The sequence below is a fragment of the Schistocerca gregaria genome, chromosome 3 (genome assembly GCF_023897955.1).
Source record: "Schistocerca gregaria isolate iqSchGreg1 chromosome 3, iqSchGreg1.2, whole genome shotgun sequence".
Taxonomy (NCBI): Eukaryota; Metazoa; Arthropoda; class Insecta; order Orthoptera; family Acrididae; genus Schistocerca; species Schistocerca gregaria.
The window spans coordinates 218,906,471-218,928,533 of record NC_064922.1 but is presented as its reverse complement, the minus strand read 5'-3'; the positions used below and the strand labels follow the sequence as shown (position 1 = coordinate 218,928,533).

Below are 22,063 nucleotides of genomic sequence, written 5' to 3'. Positions count from 1 at the left end.
GAGAAATGTTCGTTTTTCTGATTGAACAAGAAATTTTCATGCCAGTTTTTTTTATTCTGGTCAAGAGAAATGTTCGTTTATCTGGTTGAACAAGTAATTTTTTCAGTAGCCCACAGTTTTGTTGGTAAACATTTTATGGCTAAACTTACTAATTTATTTGAGTTTTTCAATATCGTATTTCGTAATTCTTGGTTTCGCATGTCTCTTGGTGCATGGACATTAACTGTTGTATACACCTTAATTTTGAATGTGAAAGAGAAATTGGATATTCTCCCATTAGTTGAGTGGAGATCTATTACGGAATCAGAAGTTTTGCAGATGATGTTGAAGGTGGTTTCTTGTAAATGTGCGACATGTTCCATTACCGTCTCTTTTCGTTTGAAAATTGTGTGGCACTCTTATTCAAGATTCGCCTTTAAACTTTGACTCTTATTGTGATGTAATACTATGTTCAGTAAGAACATCAGTTGTTTAAGCTTCCCAGGTTTCAGAAGCGAAATTATATTAATGGTTAGAAATAAATTCTTCCGCTCCTGCTTGATTTTCTTCTACCTGTTTCCAGAAAGCTCCGAATCTGTATACAATGTGCTGTGAGTTGTCCAACACTTGTTTGTGCTACCAAAGCGATCTGTGAATGGTATACCTCGAATATTTTCCTGTATTTGACATTCCATACCATTGAAAGAAAGTATTTGTTGTGAAGTTAGTAATGTTTCAGTTGATCAAAATACCTTCCAGATTGTTAGCCCTGGATGTGTATGCTGTTGTCCTTCTTTGGTATGTTTGCCTTTGGGATTGATTCTCATACTGAGGGATACAGAGGGAAGGACTGTGCGCTGCACCTCTACCTGCTCATCCCCCTGAAACACCGTGGGCTCTGGGTACAGCACGTCTTATAATCCGCAGAGTCACTGGGTTCCTGCCACGCTGGTTGCCAGTGTATGGTTTGTGCCCCACCACTAAGGGGTATGTGTTGGGTTATTCCCTTCATCAAACGTGAGACCAAAATTACATGCCGAGAGGGACCCCTATCACCATTGCATCATACACAGATCTCCTAAAAATCATCTTCGGCCTGCAATCTAATCAAAGCGATGTGGATTGGTTTCAGCAGGTGTCATATTGCAACATGACTTTGGAAGGACCCACACTGCCCGTACAATAGTTGCAACACTCACTGACCTGCAGTTTTAGTGTATTCCTTATCCACCATACTAACCAGATCTTGCTCCAAGTAATTTTCATATGACTGGACCACTCAAAGACGCAAAGGGAGGAAAGAAGTTCCGTTCTGGTGAAAAGGTACACCACGCGGTGCATGAGTGGTTGCGCGGACTCCAAAAAAATTTTTTTTCTAACGGAATTTATCCACTTTCTAAGCGCTGAAGGACTCGTATTGAGCGTGGGGGAGATATGTTGAAAAGTGATACAGCTTTGTACCACTTCTGCACAATAAATAATGTTTAAAAAAATAATTACAGTTATCATTTTACTCACCCTCGTACTTCAACTGATCGACAAAACGAGGAAGTACAAAATTTTTTAGGCAATGACAAAAATAAAGCAACACAAATCCTTTAGGGACGAAATAAATAGCAAATACAAAGCAGTGAAGGGGAAATGGCTGCATGAAAGATGTGAAGATATGGAAAAACGATCGATATTCAAGCGGACTCACTCATGTAACAGAAAACAACGATACAAACGTCGGTAAAATGAAATACCAAGGGTGGTAACATAAAAGTACAATGGGTATATCACAGTTAAACCCAGAGAATATGTCGGTTAAAAAAGTACACTGAATGCCTCTATGAGCGCGAGGACGTGTCTGATAACGTGTTGGAAGGCAGTGGAATAGATGTGAATGACAAAGGAGACTACATTACAGTCAGAATTTAAAAAGGATCTGTTAGACGGTATAGCAAATAATGCAGAAGGCTTCCACCAGAAGTTGTACAATCAGTGGGGAAAGTGGCCACTGAACGACTATTCTCATTGATCTGTAGAGTGTATGAATGACGAACACTAACTTAATGAAGGTTTATTCAGCCATTGCACTTACAAGAGCGCGGAGCGAACTGACTCCGGCCAGAACTCATACGGTATATATACAGTTACAGCACATTCCAGTACAATGATTGTTGACATTTGTAGATACTTCTAGAACTTCTAGAATGTAATCGAACCGAATATAGAAATTTTGAACTCACGCCTCTCCATGCAGTGGTCTAGCACCCGAACCACTACACCACGGTCACTGTGCTGATCCGCTTCTTCTGTGGCATTGCTCCCGCCTTAAGAGAACAGCATCTCACTGTTACATACTCCTAGTCCGTGAACGAGTCATCGGTCCTGCGTACTCCGACTTCCGAAGACTTACACCTTTCTTTGCCGCTACGCTCTTCGTCACCTATCCGCTTGTTGCCTGTCTCTGGCACTCTGAATTTACCCTGGGTTGCAGGATCCTTATAGGGCTTCATTCGGACGACGTCCGCCCCGATAGCTGAGTGGTCAGTGTGATGTATTACCGTCCTAAGGGCCCGGGTTCGATTTGCGGCTACGTCGGAGATTTTCTCCGCTCGGAGACTGAATGCCGCGTTGTCTTCATCATAATTTCATCCCCATCCGGCGCTTAGGTCGCCCAATGCGGCGTCGAATGTAATAAGACCAGCACCAAGGCGGCCAGAACTGCCCCGCAAGGGTCCTCCCGGCCAATGACACCAAACACTTATTTCAATTTTAAGGACGTGGAACGTATCTCTGACCTTACGTCGACTTGTGTCGGGGTCGAAATCTTTAACTTCATATGTAGCATCAGGCAAAAGTTTTACCATGTTATAAAGTCCAAAGCAGAGCCTGAGGAGCTTCGCAGCGAGACCAATCTTCCAAACAGGATTGAAGATCCAGACGAGACCACCAGGCTGCTTGAAAACAGGGTGGTGGCACGCGTCATACCCTTGGCGATCGTTTTGTTGAGCATGCAGCGTGCGGATTCGAGTTAACTGCCGAGCTTCCTCTGATCTGTTGAACACCTGACCGATATAGTGGTCGTCCACGTCATCAGGATGTAACGGAATCACAGTGTCCATCGTTGTTGCCGCCTCACGCCCATGCACCACGAAAAATGGCCTAAATCCAGCGGTGTCTTGTTTGGCGGTCTTGTGGGCAAACATCACGAAAGGTAGCACCTCACCCCAGTTGCTCTGCTCAACATTGACGAACACTGATAGCATGTCGGCCGAAGTCTTATTAAGGCGTTATGTACATCCGTTAGTTTTCAGATGGTAGGCAGTCGTCATGTGATGAGTAATGTTGCACCGATGGTTTGTCTTAGTCACAAGATTCGATTGCAGGCCATTTTCTTCTATGCGTAATTAACGAATTTGGGGCACCGTGTTATAATACAATATCTTCAAAGATGAATTTGGCTACCTTGAATGCTTCGCTTGTTTTCACTGCTTTTGCAATGGCATAGCGTGTAACATAATCTGTGCAAACAATAATCCTTCTACTGTCACTAGCAGATGTTGGAAATTGTCCGAGGAGGAATGTCCGGCCTCAGATGTGTCATGGAATTTCTGTAGAACATCTGAGCGCATGTGTTTAGGAATCATTTGTAGCCATCTCTTTCGAAAAGGGGCAAAGTTTTTTGGCTAAGTAATCCATTAATTACCTTAAATTGTCCTTTCACATTAATTACCGTTTTAAGGCAAGCATAATTTTAGATATCTTGGCGTCCTTCTTCCGCTCTGCGGAGAGATTCTGGAGTGGATCGAGACGACCCTTGTCCTCATCAAAGGATTGATGGTCTAGCACAGGGTTTCTTGAGAGACAATCGGCATCTTGATGTTTCCTTCCACTTTTGTCTACTATGGTATGAAGACTTAGTGCCCACCTGGCGAGGCATCCGTAGGAACCTTAAGACCTGTGAAACCACCAAAGTGAATGATTGTCTGTAACCACTTTGAATGGCCTTCCACAGAGATACCGTCGAAATATGCACATGAACCAAATCACAGCAAGACATTCTCTTTCTGTAGTTGGGTAGTTTCTCTCCACTTTTGTAAGTGACCTAGAAGCATAGGTTATAACCTTCTCTTTTCCATCCGAAATTTGCACCAGAACAGCACCGATCCCGTACCCAGTGGCATCTGTGTGTAGTTCTGTAGGTGCTCTGTCATCATACAGACCATGTACAGGGTCAGTCGTCAGAGCTTTTCGCAGCACATCGAAACAATCTTGTTGAACACCACTATAGATAAATTTAGCATCGGCTTTTAACAACTCTAGGAGTGGCCTGGCTTTGATACAAAAGTCTGTGATAAAACGACGGTAATAAGAACACCATCCAAGGAAGCTTTTCACATCTGTAATACTTTTAGGTATAGGAAATGCTGTTATAGATCTCACATTTTCTGGGTCTGGCCGCCCACCTTCATTTGCCACTAGGTGTCCCAGTATTTTGATTTCTTTTGCACCAAAGAGAGACTTCCTTGGATTAGGTTTCAGTCTGCCATCTTGGATGGTTCAAAAGGCTCTGAGCATTATGGGACTTAACATCTGAGGTCACCAGTCTCCTAGAACTTAGAACTAGTTAAACCTAACTAACCGCTGGCTGGCGTGGCCGAGCGGTTCTAGGCGCTGCAGTCTGAAACCACGTGACAGCTAAGATAGCAGGTTAGAATCTTGCCTCAGGCATGTATGTAAGTGACTTTCATAGGTTCTAAGTCCTAGGGCACTGATGACCTAAGAAGTTAAGTCCCATGGTGCTCAGAGCCAATTGAATTGAACCTAACTAACCTAATGACATCACACATATCCATGCGCGAGGCACGATTCGAACCTGTGACCGTAGCGTTAGCGCGATCACAGACTGAAGCATCTAGAACCGCTCGACCACACCGGCCGGCCGCGCCTTGTTGGAGGTACTTAAGAACGGCCACCAGTCTTTTTATATGTTCATCGAATGTCGCAGAGACTGTTCTAATGTCATCTTCATATTAAAGACACATCGTCCACTATCGGTGACTTAAGAGATTATCCACCATCCGTTCAAAAGTTGCTGGTGCATTACACAAACCAAACGGCATTACATTAAACTCATGTAGGCCCTCAGGAGTGATGAATGCAGTTTACTCACGATCAGCTTCACCTCGAGGATATCCCTAGTACATGTCCATGGTTGAGAAAAACTTTGCTCCCTTCAGACAATCTAGTGTATTGTCAATTCGTGGAAGGGGTAAACATCCATTGTCTCGTAGAGGTAGCTCCTGTTTCCAAATGGTTCAAATGGCTCTGAGCACTATGGGACTTTACTTCTGAGGTCATCAGTCCCCTAGAACTTAGTACTTAAACTTAACTAACCTAAGGACAGCACACACATCCATGCCCGAGTCAGGATTCGAACTTGCGACTGTAGCAGTCATGCGGTTCCAGACTGTAGCTCCTAGAACCGCTCGGCCACTCCGGCCGGCTCTTCAATTTCGCCACAGACTCGGCATGGGAGGTTTCTATGACATTCAGTTGTTCAGCAATTAATGGCTCAGCGTTTGCTACGCACATGCGTCTTGGAAGGATCTGCGGTTCTCGGCAACAGTTAACTATCCACAAATCATTGAATCCGTTCTTGAACGAGACGACAGAGGCTGGGATGACCAATTTATTTTTCAGTTCTATGCTTCTTTTACATTCCACTACAAGATCCATGGTTTGATGCATGATGATAGTTACCCTTCTAGCGCTGATTGCAGGAATGATCACTTCATCCAGCACACGGTCTCCACACCCTCGGATGCCCATCTTCCTGTTCACAATATCTCATCTTGTCTAGCATAATCTTCGAGCGACCCCAATCTATAATTGGGTGAGAAGCTTTCAAAAGCCCCAGTCTAGAATGACGTTGTGACTTCACCCTTGTAAGACGGTGAACTCTAAGGGCTGTGGATTTTACATATTTACCATTAACCACCTTCAGCAGAGATGTTTGCCATCGTCGAATACGGTTTTCTCCAACTGGCGACGGTAGTTCTCCGAAACGACTGAAAATGTTGATCCAGAGTACACAAGAGAACGGGCAGGTCGGACATCCATATCAACGTAATTTCCTATCATTTTTCTAGTGATTGACTTTGTATTATTTTTCTCCTCTGCTGCCTCACCTCCATGGAAGGTCGCACCCTTTAGTTTTCCAGGTTGCGGTGGCTAGGTGATGGACAGGATCTTATAAACGACGATGGAGACCTTCAACGGCGTGCTCGGGATCGTCCTCTCCAGCGACTAGCTTGCGGTGATTGTGACCTACGTCGTCTTGCACTCACATCTTCTTGTTCATCTTCGTCATCCAGGAGCTGGCGTCGGTTATGATTGATTTGCTGTCTTCTGGTGCGGGTGTCATCAAATATCCGCCGCCTTTCTCGACAATAGCGCACCACATGTCCCGGTCGCCCGCAGTAGAAAAATACTGGTTGGTTACCCTGGGTCCTCCAGACATAGGTCTTCTTTGGTGCCCTAACAATTTCTTCATGCGGCCCGGGTGTTGACGTTCTTACGTTTTAAAGGGAAATGAAGGACGAGAGATTGGGTTCAATGCCTGTTTCATTTCCTCCTCCCTTACTTCGTGAAGCGTCTCGGTTTCCTGCTCGCCATGCAATCCAAGTGCCCTCTGAACATCCTCTCTACCTATCTGAAGAAAATTAATTTTGAAATCAGTTCGCTGGCCTGGATGGCTGAGTGGTTCTAGGTGCTTCAGTCTGGTAGCGTGAAGTTTGAACCCTGCTTCGGGAATTTTTCAACATATGCAGAGCAGGCCCATAAGAAAATTTTTATATGAGTAGAGTTTGCTGTAGGTCGACAGAAATAAAGTATACTCTTTGGGGTTTTGTTTATCTTCAGCACTCAAACAATTAAGATACAGACTCAAGGTTTCAGCACTTCTCCATAGCTGTAAAGACCCTTATACACAGGTATGGTTATTTGATAATCATAACCAACTTCTATATCAGGAATACAAATTTCTAATTAGTTCTTTCATCCTTTTGGGAATGGATTTTGATTCTTTTACTGTATTATTTTAACGATTTCTTCTTTGTGAAAGACCATTAACAGCCATAAAACCCTCTTTCGACACACGCCGCAATGCTCATGTTCACTGAACTTAAAGTGACTTTTTCCTACGAAAAAAATGTGGTGACGGTTGACCTTACCTCTTTTTCGCAGGATGTGGCTCGACAAAACCAAACAAATTTCACTTCTGTTTCGCAGAATCAGAAAAACTCTCGAAGCCTCTAACAACTTCGTTCTTAAAGTATGACAGCTTTTATCAACAAAATTCAGTGGACAAATACCAAGCTCCCCAACAACATCTGCAGGAACAGCTTAACCACTATACTTTTCATAATCACTGCCTCCATTTCTTCCTTCTTTGCTCTTGCCGTCTTAATAATACTTCTTTTGATTTTTTGTAGCGTTGTTGTGTGTATGCCTTAGGACCAGGTCAACTGCTTGCTACCTATCTTTCATTGGATGTAGATCATACTTCTCCCTAAAAATAAATACATTATAAAAGCTTATGTGGAAATAATAGCGTATTAAGTGCTATCCAACAATGGTTATTGTCATGGATAAAATATGATAATCCCCAAAAGTATGTATTACTGTTTTCCAATTGTTATAAGATAAAACGGCACAGTGTCAGTAATAATCTTACAGGCTTTTGTTGATATATATTATATCAGTTTTGTATACCCATAAAATTAAATAATTCCAGTAAATTGTAACAAATACTGTACCTAAGCCTTCTGAGGATGGACTGGTAATACAAAGATAAGCGACAATTACACGCTTTTCTGATTTTGATGTATTCTTTGGTGTGCTATGAGACTCTACTTCATAGCCATCATCAAACACATCCCCTTTGTCAAAAAAAAAAATGTCTCGTGCAGACATCCCTCCCTTTTTTGTAATCCTAGACCTCAACGTTACTGCCACGTGGTATTCTTTTCACTCAAGAACAGGAATTTGAAATTGGTAAGCTGAAAGAATGAAGACTGCTGACATTTCTCTTCCTGTGGAATTACTTGTTGCTGTCATGCAGTGCAATTATGAATGCAACAAATTTCGTGATCAGACCAATTGTCATTAAACTGAAGGTTAGCTGTTTGTTTTCCTGAAACCCTCCACCATTAAAATGTATTATGTACTGCACATATGTAAGGTTACCAGATGTTTTCCATGATCCGTGTAATGTCCTTTTATATTTTTGGGTCTGCTGATTTTGCAATTTTTATTTGTCTAACAATATTTTGATGTTTAGTGGTTTTAAAACTGGATCGATTTTCAATGAAACTTCAGCTGTAAATATTTCGCAGGCTCTGGGAAATATACCACATTTTAAAAGTCTTTAACAGGTTCTCTGCAGTTGCCTTGGTCATCAATCTTCTATTTGAGAAAGACGTTTTGCAGCTGGGATTCATTTAGTTTTGATTTAAAGCTTTCTTGATAAACACATATAGTATTTTATTTATTTTCTCTTCTTCAAAGTTCAGTTTCGCTGAAGTGACTAATCCCATACTGCATCTTAGTTTCTCTATTTCATTTTGTATACTCACTTCTAGCTGTTAGAAATATCTCATATGCATTTTCTGATTTGGCATTACTCCACCGTTTACATGTATATAGAATACATATAAGAAAATGTGGTGTGCGTACTGTAAGACCTCCAGTACACGCACCATCAGTTTATTTGGCTTGTCGCTCTAACAAAGTAGGTGAGTGTAAGCAACAGCTCACATGGTCTTATCGTGACGTGTTTATCTGCTGCCATTTGGTCAGACGATAGAAATACCACTTGCACGCTTCGAGTAGCAGATTGATGGTAACCAACTTTAAACAGAACTTCATTATTTTTCACACACATTTATCACATCAATAAAAAGCATAAAAATTACTTAACTTGGTTCTGGATGCTATTTACAATTGTCACTGTGAAGTTCCTTTGGTATTGGTACGTTAATCTTATTGTCACATATATCTCTGATACTTGCTGAAAGTGTCCATACATTTATCGTTATGGCTATGTACAGGAATACCGTAATCGTATTAAGCGCAGACAGAAACTTGACTATAGATTGGTACAGACAAATGTAGAATTCGTACAGACTGGTACAGACAAATGAAGACTGACTAATCGGAGGTCAGTACGCTTGTTATAATACTTCGCGCGTTCATGCATCAATGCGCGAGTGTGAGCTGCGAGGAGAAAATGGTCTAAGTTAGCAGCTATCTCATTGGCTGCGTTACATACCAATACGCGGATCGGCGGAAGGAGAATTTGGTCCGTCTCTATAGCAGCGCCATCTCGAAGTGCGGAGATGGACGAGCGCTGCGCCTGCGCTGTTGTGCTTAGCGGGGCACACTCTAGTGGGAAAGTTGTGTACGCGCTGACTACGCGGAACTATGTACACAACAAAAGATGTAGCTGCATTATTGGCATCAGATGCTGACAAATGGGATAAATTGATAGAAAAGTAAGTATTAAAAGTAGTACTATCTTTATCTCAGCTTCGAAGTTTACCATTCTATTTCACTTCCTCTAACCTATCTACCTCTTATATATTTCTTTCGCCCCATTCTATCGTCTTATGTCCCTGGTCAATGAGAATAGCTCACAAGCTGCAAGAACATAACGAGAAAATTCCCAACTAACAATAGGACTGACATTCACAAAAGAAAAGTATGTTTACTTTCATATATGTAGTGCATTACTATTATTATTTTTATTATCATTATTAGTCTTGATTGTTATAATTATTTTTTGATTGTTATAATTATCATTGTACTTGTGTTACAAACTCAATTTTTTTCTTTAACATCAATACTGTATAATACGTTATATGTTATTAATGTTCTGTAGAAACTGTTACTCGTTCAATTTGACTATGCCTGGTTAGGTGTAAAAGAGGGCCTGAAGGACCTAATCTTGCCAGGTAAAATAAATTCATAAATAAATAAATAATCTGGCTGCAGTATGTACAGAGTACCATGAAACCTAAGTTTAATAAACAAATGTACATATATATCAGCAATTTAGATTTTCCATGAAACTATTTTATGCTTTTCATTACAATAAGATGGAACCAAATTCTAGGTATAATATGATATTACACTATAAAGACATACATTCACAGTAACTGCGACACATATAAACCAGAACTACTTAAGGGTGCCACAGTATTTGAACCAATAATGGGACACACTTCGAAGATTGCAAAATATTAATACACAATTGGTAGATGATATACAAACACACACAAAAAAAAGGTTTTCAAGGAAAATGTTGGGCGCGCTCTTGACCAGCCGCTGTGCACAGTGTTTTGGAACGATCTGTGAAGTTGTTCTAGCCAACTTTGTTTGTTTTATGTGTAATCGCGTCATAGACTTCAGCCATAGACCATGATTTTCCTTGTACATTCAGCTTTTAAAATACAGACACAAGAAGAAAAGTAGGGTGGTTGGGGGACTTAGGTCAAGTGATTGTAGAGGCCAACACCTTTTGAGATTAATTGGCCACCACAGGAAGTTGTTACATGTAGCATTAATGTGTTACATGTGTGAAACATTTCTCCATCTTGTTGGAAATAACGTTCTGTAAGTCCCATGTCATCCAGATGTACCAAAAATGTATTGAAGATGAGCAAATGAATTGTAATGTCTGCGAAAGTATCAAAGAAAATTGTGGCAAGAATATTGGAAGCTGACACCACTCCAACATTTTCCACCTCGATATTGGTCTTTTTCTACAGTTTAAAAGTCATGTAATCGAGCTCCACGTTCCCTCCAGAGGCAATCCGTCGAGAATCTTCCATACCAAATCCTGACTCATCTGTTACAAGAACACTGGCTCATTGTTCGACTTTGCTGGTGATATGTTGACGACTCCACTCCCCCTTCTGTGAAGATGCGGCAGGCGTCAACATACAACAGGTGTCCGACAATAAAGGCCACCACGCCGGGGCCTTCTGTACACCGTTTACCTTGCTCGATACAACAAGTCTAGTGGACGGTGCACAGTCAGACACCATATTCCGTACAGTACGATGGTGATACCAACATACCCTTACAGCCAAATAACGGTCCTCTCTTTCTGAGGTCACAGATGGTCGGCCCTGCCCTCATCTTCAGGGTACAGTTTCGGTCTCTATAAACTGTGACCATATCTGAGGAACAACAAAATGATTTACTTTAAGCCATCGGGCCATGTTGGTTTGCGACTGACCTGCTTCCATCAAAATGGTTCAAATGGCTCCAAGCGCTATGGGACTCAACATCTGAGGTCATCAGTCCCCTAGACTTAGAACTACGTAAACCTATCTAAGGACATCACACACATCCATGCCCGAGGCAGGATTAGAACTTGCGACCATAGCAACCGCGTGGTTCCAGACTGAAGTGCCCAGAACCGCTCGGCTACAGCGGCCGGCTTGCTTCCATTCTTTCCATGGCCCTCCATCACAGAGAGAGTTCCCTAGACGTCTTCTCTGTCCCTTACTACACCACCTGTGACTGTGTACCTTGTAATTGGGGATGTGGGACTACCAGGGAAACATTACCTTGATTTATAGGTGCCCTGACGTCATCGTTGACTTGGTTGTCCGTTGACCGGAATGCCAACTTCCGTGTAGAACACAATGGTACGGACATCTGTTGACAGTCTGTATGATTATATCGTGAATTAAACACAGGACGGGGAAATAGCGGATTGTGGCTTCAATTTTGGACACCAGTGTAGACACTGACAATAGAGCTTGAGGAAGCCCATTATAATTTAGTCTCTGAGTTGACTAGACAAGTGACAGTAGGAAAAATAAAGAAGTATTCCCATTTATAAGTCTGAAAAATGAAACAAAATGAGGTACGTTAATCTTCAATAATTTCGTGCCACTGAATTATGAGTGTTCATAGCCTGCCATAATCGTTTTCCGCCACATTTGAGGTAAAGCGTATAAGCAGTTGGCGGTATTCACTGTGCACGCATTTCCCACAGCGTGACATTACAATGTGAGTGGACACATGTTACGCATATGTTCGTTGCATGATATATAGCTTTGTATCCAAGAAAAGCTCGTAACTTTTGCTGATATGTAATAAAATTTTTCGATTCTCAAGTGTTTCGGCATCCCTTTTATAATAAATATATTGTGTTACGTTTCTAGTCAGTAATCTACAAACACTCTTTACCATGCAACTATTTTTATATTAGGAAGAAACTACGCTAGTGGGTGTCAATAAATATACAGAATTATTTATATAGCGGAAAATACTGCTCATCCTTATTCCAATTCCTTATAGACCTTCGATATAAACTTCCTCTGACACAAAACGCTTTGTAGGCACAACACTTAGAAGGTGTGACGGACCCACTAAAGAGACAGCCTTCATTACACTTGTCTTCCTCTGCTGACATACTGCTGTGCGGTATGGGTCATTACCAGATCGAATTGACGGGGGGCATCGAAAAAGTCCAAAGAAGGGCAGTTTGTTTCAAGTTATGGCGCAATAGGGGTGAGAGTGTCACTGATATGATACGCGAATTCGGGTGGTAGTCACTAAAACAAAGGCGGTTTTCTTTGCTGCAAGATATGTTTACAAAATTTCAGTCATCAAATTTCTGTTCCGAATGTTTAAATATTTGTTTGAGAACCACCTACGTAGGTAGAAATTATCATCAAAATAAAATGAGAGAAATCAGAACTCTTTACGGAAAGATTTAGGTGTTCCTTTTTCCCACGCGCCATTTGAGAGTGGAATGATAGAGAAGTGGTATGAAAATGGCTGGATGAACCCTCTGCCAGGGACTTAAGGTGCACAGTAACCTTGTAGATTACAGCGTTCAGCCAAAAGTTCAAAACACTACTGAAACTCCTTTTTGATAGTCTCTTGAGCATACATGAAATTTGTTTCGTTAGCTCTCAATGACTGTGAAAGTAACGAAAGCTGACGCGCGTTTTTTCACTGCAGGAAGTAGGTGGACGTCGCGCACCGCTATGTTCGGTGAACAAGGTGGATGTGGCTTCACCTCCCTGACTAATTCAGTGACTGTTCCATGAGACTAGAAAACGCGATGAACCAGTGTATTATCCGGATGAAGGATCCATCCCATTAGAGCAAGGTCTGGTCTTTTTGTTGCTATTTTTTTCCTTAAAGGCCCCATTACACGTCAGAATAGTAAATCGCAGCAGCAGTAAGTTTAGCATCCACCACACGATTATATAAAATGCCTTGCTTATAGAAGAAGACAAGATACATGACTTATCCTCCACTTGGTTGAACTTTTACTTTTGGGAGCTTAATGGATGTTTCCATTGGACACTATTCTATTTTGTCTCTGTGTCACAATGATTCTTGGCACGGCATTACTTTGTCATAAAACCAAGTTCTCGCTGAAGACTTTCCTTCCATTGTTTATACTGCATCAGATGGGGAGCCCTTTGCTTGACACTGATTACACTTCGGTGCAACTTTTCTATACCACAGATTATTTCGTACAAGGTGTTCAGCTTATCTGCTAGATATATTCATAATCTCTGCAACCTTTGTTAACGATAAACGATGGTTTTCACATAATATGGCACTAGCTATGTTGACACTGGCTTCAATATTCGAAGTTGAGGGCGTGGAGCTACCGCAAGGTCAGTTGTACCCTCCCGAATTCGTTAACGGCGCTAAAATACTTGTTTTGTCCCCATGGCTTGCCCTTTGTTGGCTTGCTGCAACATTTCCAATGTTTGTGATGGAATTTTGTCAAGAAGAATGCAAAACCTAATTGACGCGCGCAGTGCTGCAGCTTGAGATCCATGATGGGTGCAGTAAACACGCCGTACACTTTTCCTGCTTCTACGTGCCACCAGGCAAAAGACACGTATTTTATATGCGACACCCATGGTCAAAGCACTGTGGTACTGTCAACACCAATTTCAAGCGTTTGCTCATTGAAATGCCAAGAAAGAAAAAGAAATAAATTCTCGGTATTTTTTTACATTCCTCATTCAACAAGAAAAACTGGCTGATGAGACAGTCATTAAAACCTGGAATAAGTTGTTCTGCATATCAACCACAGCTACAGAACAACGAAAATATTTCAATAATATAGGCACGTTTTGTGGCAGTGAAAATTTTTAAGTAACTGTGAGCGAAAGTTTCTGAGCATACATTAGAATTTCCCAAGCCTTAGTTTCTAAAAGCACATATTGTTCGAATTAGATGTCCAATACGAAAATTACTGAAATTTGAGATTTTGCAATCACACAAGAATTTCTTCTCTCGAAATTCTAGCGACAAATGTGGTGGGGCTCCCACAAGATTCTAGCAAAGTTACGATGAGTAACAGAATGCTGCCACGTTGGATAATTGATACTAGGTGTAGAAAAGAGACGGTCCTTGTTTCCGTAATGTACGTAGAACAACAAACTTGAGAATCTTTTCCACGTTCTGTAAAAATTGGTCGTACGTTGTAATCACATCACAATATGCAAGTGTTAACTACAGCAGTCCTGTTTATTGGTGGTTGATGTGACTTGTGGCACTTTCTTAGCAGCCACACTATGAGGTACTCATAATACAAATGTGCTCGATTGTGTTATGTGTGGTTGCAGGTACGGCCGACGGCCCCAGCAGCTCCTGTGTCTCGTAGCCCAAGTCATCAGCAGACTTCTGGTCGTCCTCACGCCAGACATCCTGCTCCTGTTCATAATGGCTCAGTCTCTCACATCAGCTGCGGGAGGGCCATTGTTTGAATCGGCTTTAGCTGTTGGTGAGTTCACAGTAAGGATCTGGTACTCTGGAACTTCATAGATGTTACTACTTTCATGGAACTTTCTTTAAGGAAGCTCAATAATTCTTGAGGCTGCAACCACAGGTTAAACTGTACGCAGCAGTAAAAGGTAAATCCTGTCTGACGATCATGTTACCCGATTTATCGTTGTTTTACACGCTTTGGGCGCACTAGGATTAAGATTTAAGTGAGTGGGCTGCGAGAGATACAATTCTCCAGTAGCATTGATGAGATGTCAGCACCTCGAAGTGTTCATCACGCCACGTTACTACATTAACTATTGTTTCATACAGTGTGTTCGATGTTACAAAAAAAAAAAAATTCTGTCGAGCTTAAGTTCCGATATGAAGGGCTTTCTCTAATGTAACGGAATGCTGCATTGTTCACAGTATATGTAATATGTATTTTATGTTGCTAGTGTAGGAGTATGAAATGAGATATTAAAATATAACGTACGAGTTTAAGAGAAAGTGCATCCTGAGCATAAACCGTCACGTTTTCCCATTGTGTTGTGCATTTTCAGTCTCCTTCGCTCCATTCATTGTCTATGTCCTCTTCGTTCTCCACGCCATTTCCTTACAGCCATGGTAACGTGTTGTGATAAGATATGTTGCTACAGAATTCATGGTGAAGCGGAGGGTTGTAGTTCTTCATGTCTTGAGGATTATTCCATTTCCCAAAGTTATTTCAAATTCATCTTGAGGGAAACATTGCAGAAGATATGCTGATGAGGGACCTGTATTGGGTCTCTTAAAATAATCTCCTATACCCTCAACATCAAGGTTTACTTAATACGGAATAGCATTGGTCGATGATCTTCTTTGCTGATTCAGCTTGTATTCCTCTGTTACATTTTGTTTCCTACTGTGTCTTCCGCAGCTTCATCCTTTCCAACGTCATCTATGACTCTAAGTGTAAGAGAGTTTTATGCTTTCGATTTCGTTAGATAGTACTTTCCCCAAGACATGATGGAATGAGTAAAGCAGAATGCTATCTGATCTGCTGTACTGCTTCCATCAAGTCTTGCGGTATAAATTCATATTTGGAGCGAACTTTGTCTTTTCAGAAACAGCAAAAGCCTTATCACACTCCATTAATACGTGGGCCGGCTTAAGGATCTTGCAACTTGTTGTATCAATATGCTGATTTTGCCTGAATATGTCCAAACGATAAGTGGCTTAATAGATCATGCATTTAATATTACGTTAGGTACTCTTGAAAGTGTACGTATTAGGCTACTGCTGTACCGAAAACAAAACAGAAAAAAGAACTAGAAAAAGCTGTAGAAACTCTTCCATTCGCCATTTCACTTTTTCGTGATGCATTGTAAATGTACTGTAGTCTAGACAATTGCTTGTAGCTTAAACTTAGCATTACAGTGTTGGACTATGCAGGATATCACTCGCACATCTCATACTCAGAGGAGATCCACAGTTCAGCCTTCCAAATGTGCGTTGTATCACTTGTACCACTTGTACCTTACGCCCCTCCATCGGTTATTTTAATTTATCCCTTTCTATCCCACATCATAGTCTGATCATAACTTCAATATATACTGTTTGTCTTACTACCAACATTAATGTAATCATTCACAGCAAGTTAAAGATTTAATAATGGCAGCTTGAGAAATGTTAAAACTAGTTTTGGGAAAACATAAGTGAAGAGGGTTAAGGTGTCATTGCCATTTCATTGCAAGTTCTGACGCTGCAACACGTGAAGTAAGAAAAAGTTGTCTGACAGAAGGTTTCATTTCTCAGATCTCATACGCGATACCCCGATCTTCAAATTGTTACTGTACTACCAAGAAATGATGGTAAGCCTACATTAGCGCATTCGAGGTGGTTATATAAGAAAACGTTGGAGACTGATAATCACCAGTGTCTGTTACCGAATTAGTATCTAAAGCTATGGAAATCTGATAATCGATTTTATTTTCATGTGTTTCTGGGGGGTAGAAATTAGTTAATGGGCTGCAGCGTCTTTCCAGTAATGCCACTCATATATCGATAATGTTTCCGTTTGGGAACAGCTGTGGTATAGCTCTACTGTTATCAGTGCAATGTGTTTATTGGAGTAGTTTATTGGCTACAACGACCTTTCAGTAATGCAACTCATTTATCGATCATATTTCCTTTTGGAAACTGCTGTGGTATAGCTAGGCTACTATTTTAAGTCATGAGTTAAAATAGGTAGACAAAAACCCTCAAAAGAAGTCATTTTCTTGCCGGATTTGGACCCTAGAAGCAGTTAAGGTGGTATAATTTATCAGAATGGCGAAAGTAAACACTGTAACTCGATCAAGTAATGGTACACTTCTGGTTAACAGTAAATTATTTAAGTAACAACTAACTACGAATTCTCTAAATACTGAAAGAACCCAAGAGATCGTAAGATTTTTACCTTGATGATCTGACAGTTACAGTTAAGAAATAAGATGGGTGCTCAGCAGCCAGAGCTGATTAATCAAGTTGAACAAAGCAACTGAAGGAATGCGATACGTTACCGATCGCTGAGCACTGTATCCAGAGTGGGCCTCAGTTAACTTTAGGCTGATTCTGCCTATGTATACCAATTTCATTAATTACGAGAGGCACATGAAGGAGTAAAATCATTTCGTGGTTTGTACTACAACCTGCAAGTTAAATTTTAAATGAATTAAACATTAATCATAGACTTTTGTGAATCAAGCAGTACATAGGTGGTCAGATCAATGACTATATCTAATTGTTGGCAAAGATTTAAGATGGATGGGCGTAGCAGTTTCATTATACCGATTTCCTATCATCGATATCACCTAGTGTAATTACACAAGCATGCTATGATTTGCAAGAGGAGAGGATGACACTACATGATAGCTACCACACTACTGGACTGAGCGACCAATTGAAGATTCATTACTTCCTTAGAGACAATGAGTTAACGTGCCTTAACATGCTGTATCTACGATGTTTTCTTACCAGAGCTTGAGGTGGTCGATACTGAGCTGTAATAGTGTCTCCTCTATTGGGTCCTCTTTTTCTCTTCGTGTTGTGGATCTCAAGTCTTCTCTTCCACCGTCTCCAGAAACAAAGTGTGCTCTCTCATCTCGCCAGGCGGAGTGCTGAATCCTGCATCTCTAACAATGCTATGATTCTTAAGTGGCGGTTGTTTCTTTTGCCTCTAAAATTTTCAGACCATGATTCTTAAGTGGCGGTTGTTTCTTTTGCCTCTAAAATTTTCAGACCTAACTCAAAATTTACCATCAAGTATGATCAATAGTATATTTATGGAATATTGTTTCTTATTCAACATGTGGCGCCTCTGTATGATTTTTCTCTCAGTCAGCTGGTGTACCGACTGTTTCAGTCTAAGAAATTGTGCTCAGGACCAATGTCAAAGGCCATCTACTAACGTACGATTGTGCTTTTCCCGATGACGCGTCTATGCTGCTATGGAAAGAAAAAACTTTACTTTGATTTTTCGGGCCATTAGCTATGCAGTAAAGTCATACTTAGTGTGTCAACCCTTTGCCGTCCACACGTCTCGTATAAATGTATTCCATTGGCGCTGGCAGCGATAGTTCGGATTACCTGGCTTGTCGCCGACCGTTCCTGACATTATCGGGAGATTGTAAGTTGTTAAGTTTTACTAATCTCCTCAGAGGTTCACAGCTCTGTTGCGCTACTTTCATTAAAGTTCGAAGATATACATATGTAAGTAAATACAAAAATTGTTTATTTCCTATATTTGTTTAGTTTCATTGTCTTTGGTAGTTAGTACTTCTTTTTTGTATGATATGCAGCAAAATAGTCTCCAACATGTAACACAACTTCACAAGACATGCACATTGTTCTCAATTTTTTGTTTTTCGAGCATAGATGGCAGTTTCTTCGTTTTCGTATATTCTTTTCGGAAATAAGTATTAGTTGGTGTTTTTTTTTTTTGTGACTGGAAAGTCTGTCAACAGGACCATGGTGAGAAGTACGCGATGTAGTACGCCATGTAGTGGTAACCCCTAAGTTTTGGTCAGAAGCAGGTACATGGTCCTTTATCCAAGAACCAGACACTTTCAATAAGAAAATCCTGAAATCGGAGACTCTTGTGGTCAGTATTGAAATATTGCAATGTACGGCACGCATTAAATTATGCGCATTAAAGAGATACATACAAACCTTTTTTGACCATTTTATGGTTTTTGTGTATATAGGGTAATAACTCAAACATTGGTCTGCCCGATACACTCCTTCTATGTATTTGCTCTAGTCTAATACACTTTCAGGTTTATCATATTGTCTAATTGGTTTTTCTACATTTTGTTTGAGTGTCATTCAAAGTGGTAATATCTACTGTAGAGATCATTCATATTGTTTTGTTTTACAAGCTTTCCAAACCTGTGCGAGTACTTCACCTTCTAGTTGATGACAAGTTTCAAACACATTGACTTTTCAGCGCTTGAATTTATCGAGAAAGCATATATTTAGCTGTATCGATCAACAATCCCGAATTTTCTTCTCAAGTAACTTCTCTGAAAGTTCTACACTGTTATAATAATTATCCATGTAGAGGTGATACCACATTCCCTAAGAGGGTGTCAATAGTTCCATCAATGTTTTTGCTAAAGGCTATCCAACGCCGCTATACATCTAGAATGAGGAAATACATGCCGTGCTCGAATCACACAGCATCCGAATGAGTATGCCATACTCTGTAATTGAAGCGTTTGCACGAAAAACGCTGTATGGCACATTTTGCAGTTGTGGGGAAATTGACAAAAACTGTTAGTTCAAGAGAATTAATACGATATAATAATGTAAAGCAGATATGTATTGTTTGTGCATACAGACTGATAAAATACAAATTTCTGGTTTTTTAAATTGCGCTGAGCACAGGTTTTTCGAAAACAAGTAAGTTTTAAAATGGAATAACGCTGTATGGCAATGCATAGCCAGCGCTATTCCAGATCAGGCAGTGCTCTGCTGTAAATATAAGGTTTCTAGAATCCAAAAATAGTAAGTAAGAGATTTAAAACAAGATACTAAATAGTATCTATTGTACACTGAATTGCTTGATTAAAAAAAAATATAGCATGAGCTTATCATGTTTAGGCTCAAATTTAATGCATTATAGTTAGTTGCCACACTGCAGGTTTTCATAAAACTGCCTGTATTTTGGTTCCATGTATTTCGTCACGTCCAATGGATCCCTTTTCTTCTCCTTATGAACTTTCAGTGTCCCGTTATAGAGCAACCGGAATTCGGAAGGCAATGGACAATTTTTTACTTGATGTTCACAACCATGCTTTACAATACAGTGTCTTTCCCATGGGCGAAGCACATTGTAGATACAGCGCACGCTTAAACCTCGAGGTTCGTCAGTACACAGCTTCAACCAAAGTACATCAGTAATTTTCAAAGCAGGCGGTTTCTTCAAAAGCAAGTCGATGGATCCTATGTCCTTGAAGTCTTCCATTATCATCTCGTGAATGATCAGTTTTGAAGGATCGACAAAGGCTTCAGCAATGACGTGCTTCCATTGTGAAGGAGCCATAACTTTTGACACTTTCCTTCTTTTCTCGACGACTGCAAAATCCCTGTCACAAGGTAGGAAACTGTGACCCGAACATAGAAACTTTTGATGTATTTCTGTAAAGTACTTGCAGCTGATCAGAAAGAAATTAAGCGCTAAAACTCTCCAGTTGTTGTTCTGCCCGTCACAGCGCTCAGACCAAACAATTGCTTTTCGTTACATACCTTCTTCAAGCGTATCATAATTGTCACAAATTTAAGCAGACAGGAAACGATTTCGTCTGGACCTCTCCTTGCGGTGGATTCATCCCATAAACTTACCTTGATGTCTCCAGTACCAACGTCACGAATCGTGAAATTATGCGACGACAGCTGTCTCTGGTACAATACCGTGGAATGAGTCAATGTAGGACAAAGTAAAACCTGTTGTAGGTCAACACATATAACATGTATATTGCTATTCGTGTTAGCCATTTCCGTATCTTTCTTTTAGGGCTTTGTATGTTTGGTCTGCCCTTGAATGATGTAACTGACTCTCAATTTCGATCTTGTTCAGTTCTATTTCATCTGAAGCTGCAATCATTTTGTTAAACATCAAATCGCACAGTCTGCAAGTATCTGATCTAGGTGTTCCGAAACGCCGATTAATATCTGAAACACACTTTGATAGTATGGCCTGCTTATTGACATACCAGGAAACTTTTCGATAAACAACCGACACATTCTATAGAGGTTGAAATCGGAGTGCAGACATTCTTTTGAGGATTTATTCCTGCTGCCATGACTCATTTGCTTTGGGAAACTCGATTTGTGTTGCCGAATAAGAGCCCTGTCGTCATTTAATATAGCATGTGGCCTTTTGCAATCTGTGCCTCTACAGTCTTTAGGAGTGGTTATTCCACCTTTTACTTTACGTTGCAGTCTGCATTCGTCGCTAGGTGATGGAGAATATGTCAAACAATGTTTTTTGCCACACTTCTTTTAAGTAAACTTTGTATTTGAAAGTAGCTTGTTTCCATGAAGTATCATCTGTCTTACCTGTCTTGCGCTTGGCTGGCACGTCTATTTCCATGGATTTTATTAAGTATATGGACTGCTCATCGTATGTTAAGGCATGATATTCTTCATACAGCTTCATTTTCAGGTTTATGTCCTTGCAACCTTCTTTTGAGCACACTTCTGCATTGCATACACGATCCTGAACGACGAAAACATTCACTATTACTGCATAATATTCAACTAGGTTTTCAAATTTCACATTCTCTTTTAATAATACAGCTTTACTAAGACTGAGTATTCTATTTTTTTCGCCAATGCCAACTACAGAACTGTAGTTAATTTCATTCACGTTACATACGTTTACTGTAATGTTTTCAGAAGATACACACAACATGTCATTAGAGCCATGCACTCTACAGGGCACGTCGCTGCTTTACAGGACACATATGCTTCTGTAAAGAGATACACATATGTATAAAACTTATACAGCATTATTCCAGTCACCTGTGTTAGAGGCTGTTTCGCACGAACAACCTTTCCTCTTCGTGAATTATGTTCCAGTCCAGCATCACGAAGCCTTTTCCGCTTAATATCCAGCCAACTATCAATGTTGATTTTCCTTTTCCGTGCATTATTTGCACGTTTCAAACCACTTGCGGTAAGCGTCACTTTGCTCCACTCCGCCATTCTTGTAACATACAGCATTGTTCGCGCAGAGGTGCGTAAACTGTGC

The 22,063-nt window shown here is 40.6% G+C and overlaps 1 protein-coding gene across 1 annotated transcript in view; it reads left to right on the top strand.

Moving 5' to 3' along the window:
* LOC126354354 (solute carrier family 22 member 7-like) overlaps positions 1–22,063 on the top strand; it is a 306,939-nt gene that overhangs the window by 156,090 nt on the left and 128,786 nt on the right. The window contains exon 4 of the mRNA XM_050003930.1: positions 14,649–14,806. Coding sequence (XP_049859887.1) covers positions 14,649–14,806 — 158 coding nt within the window. The remainder of the gene's footprint in view (positions 1–14,648; positions 14,807–22,063) is intronic.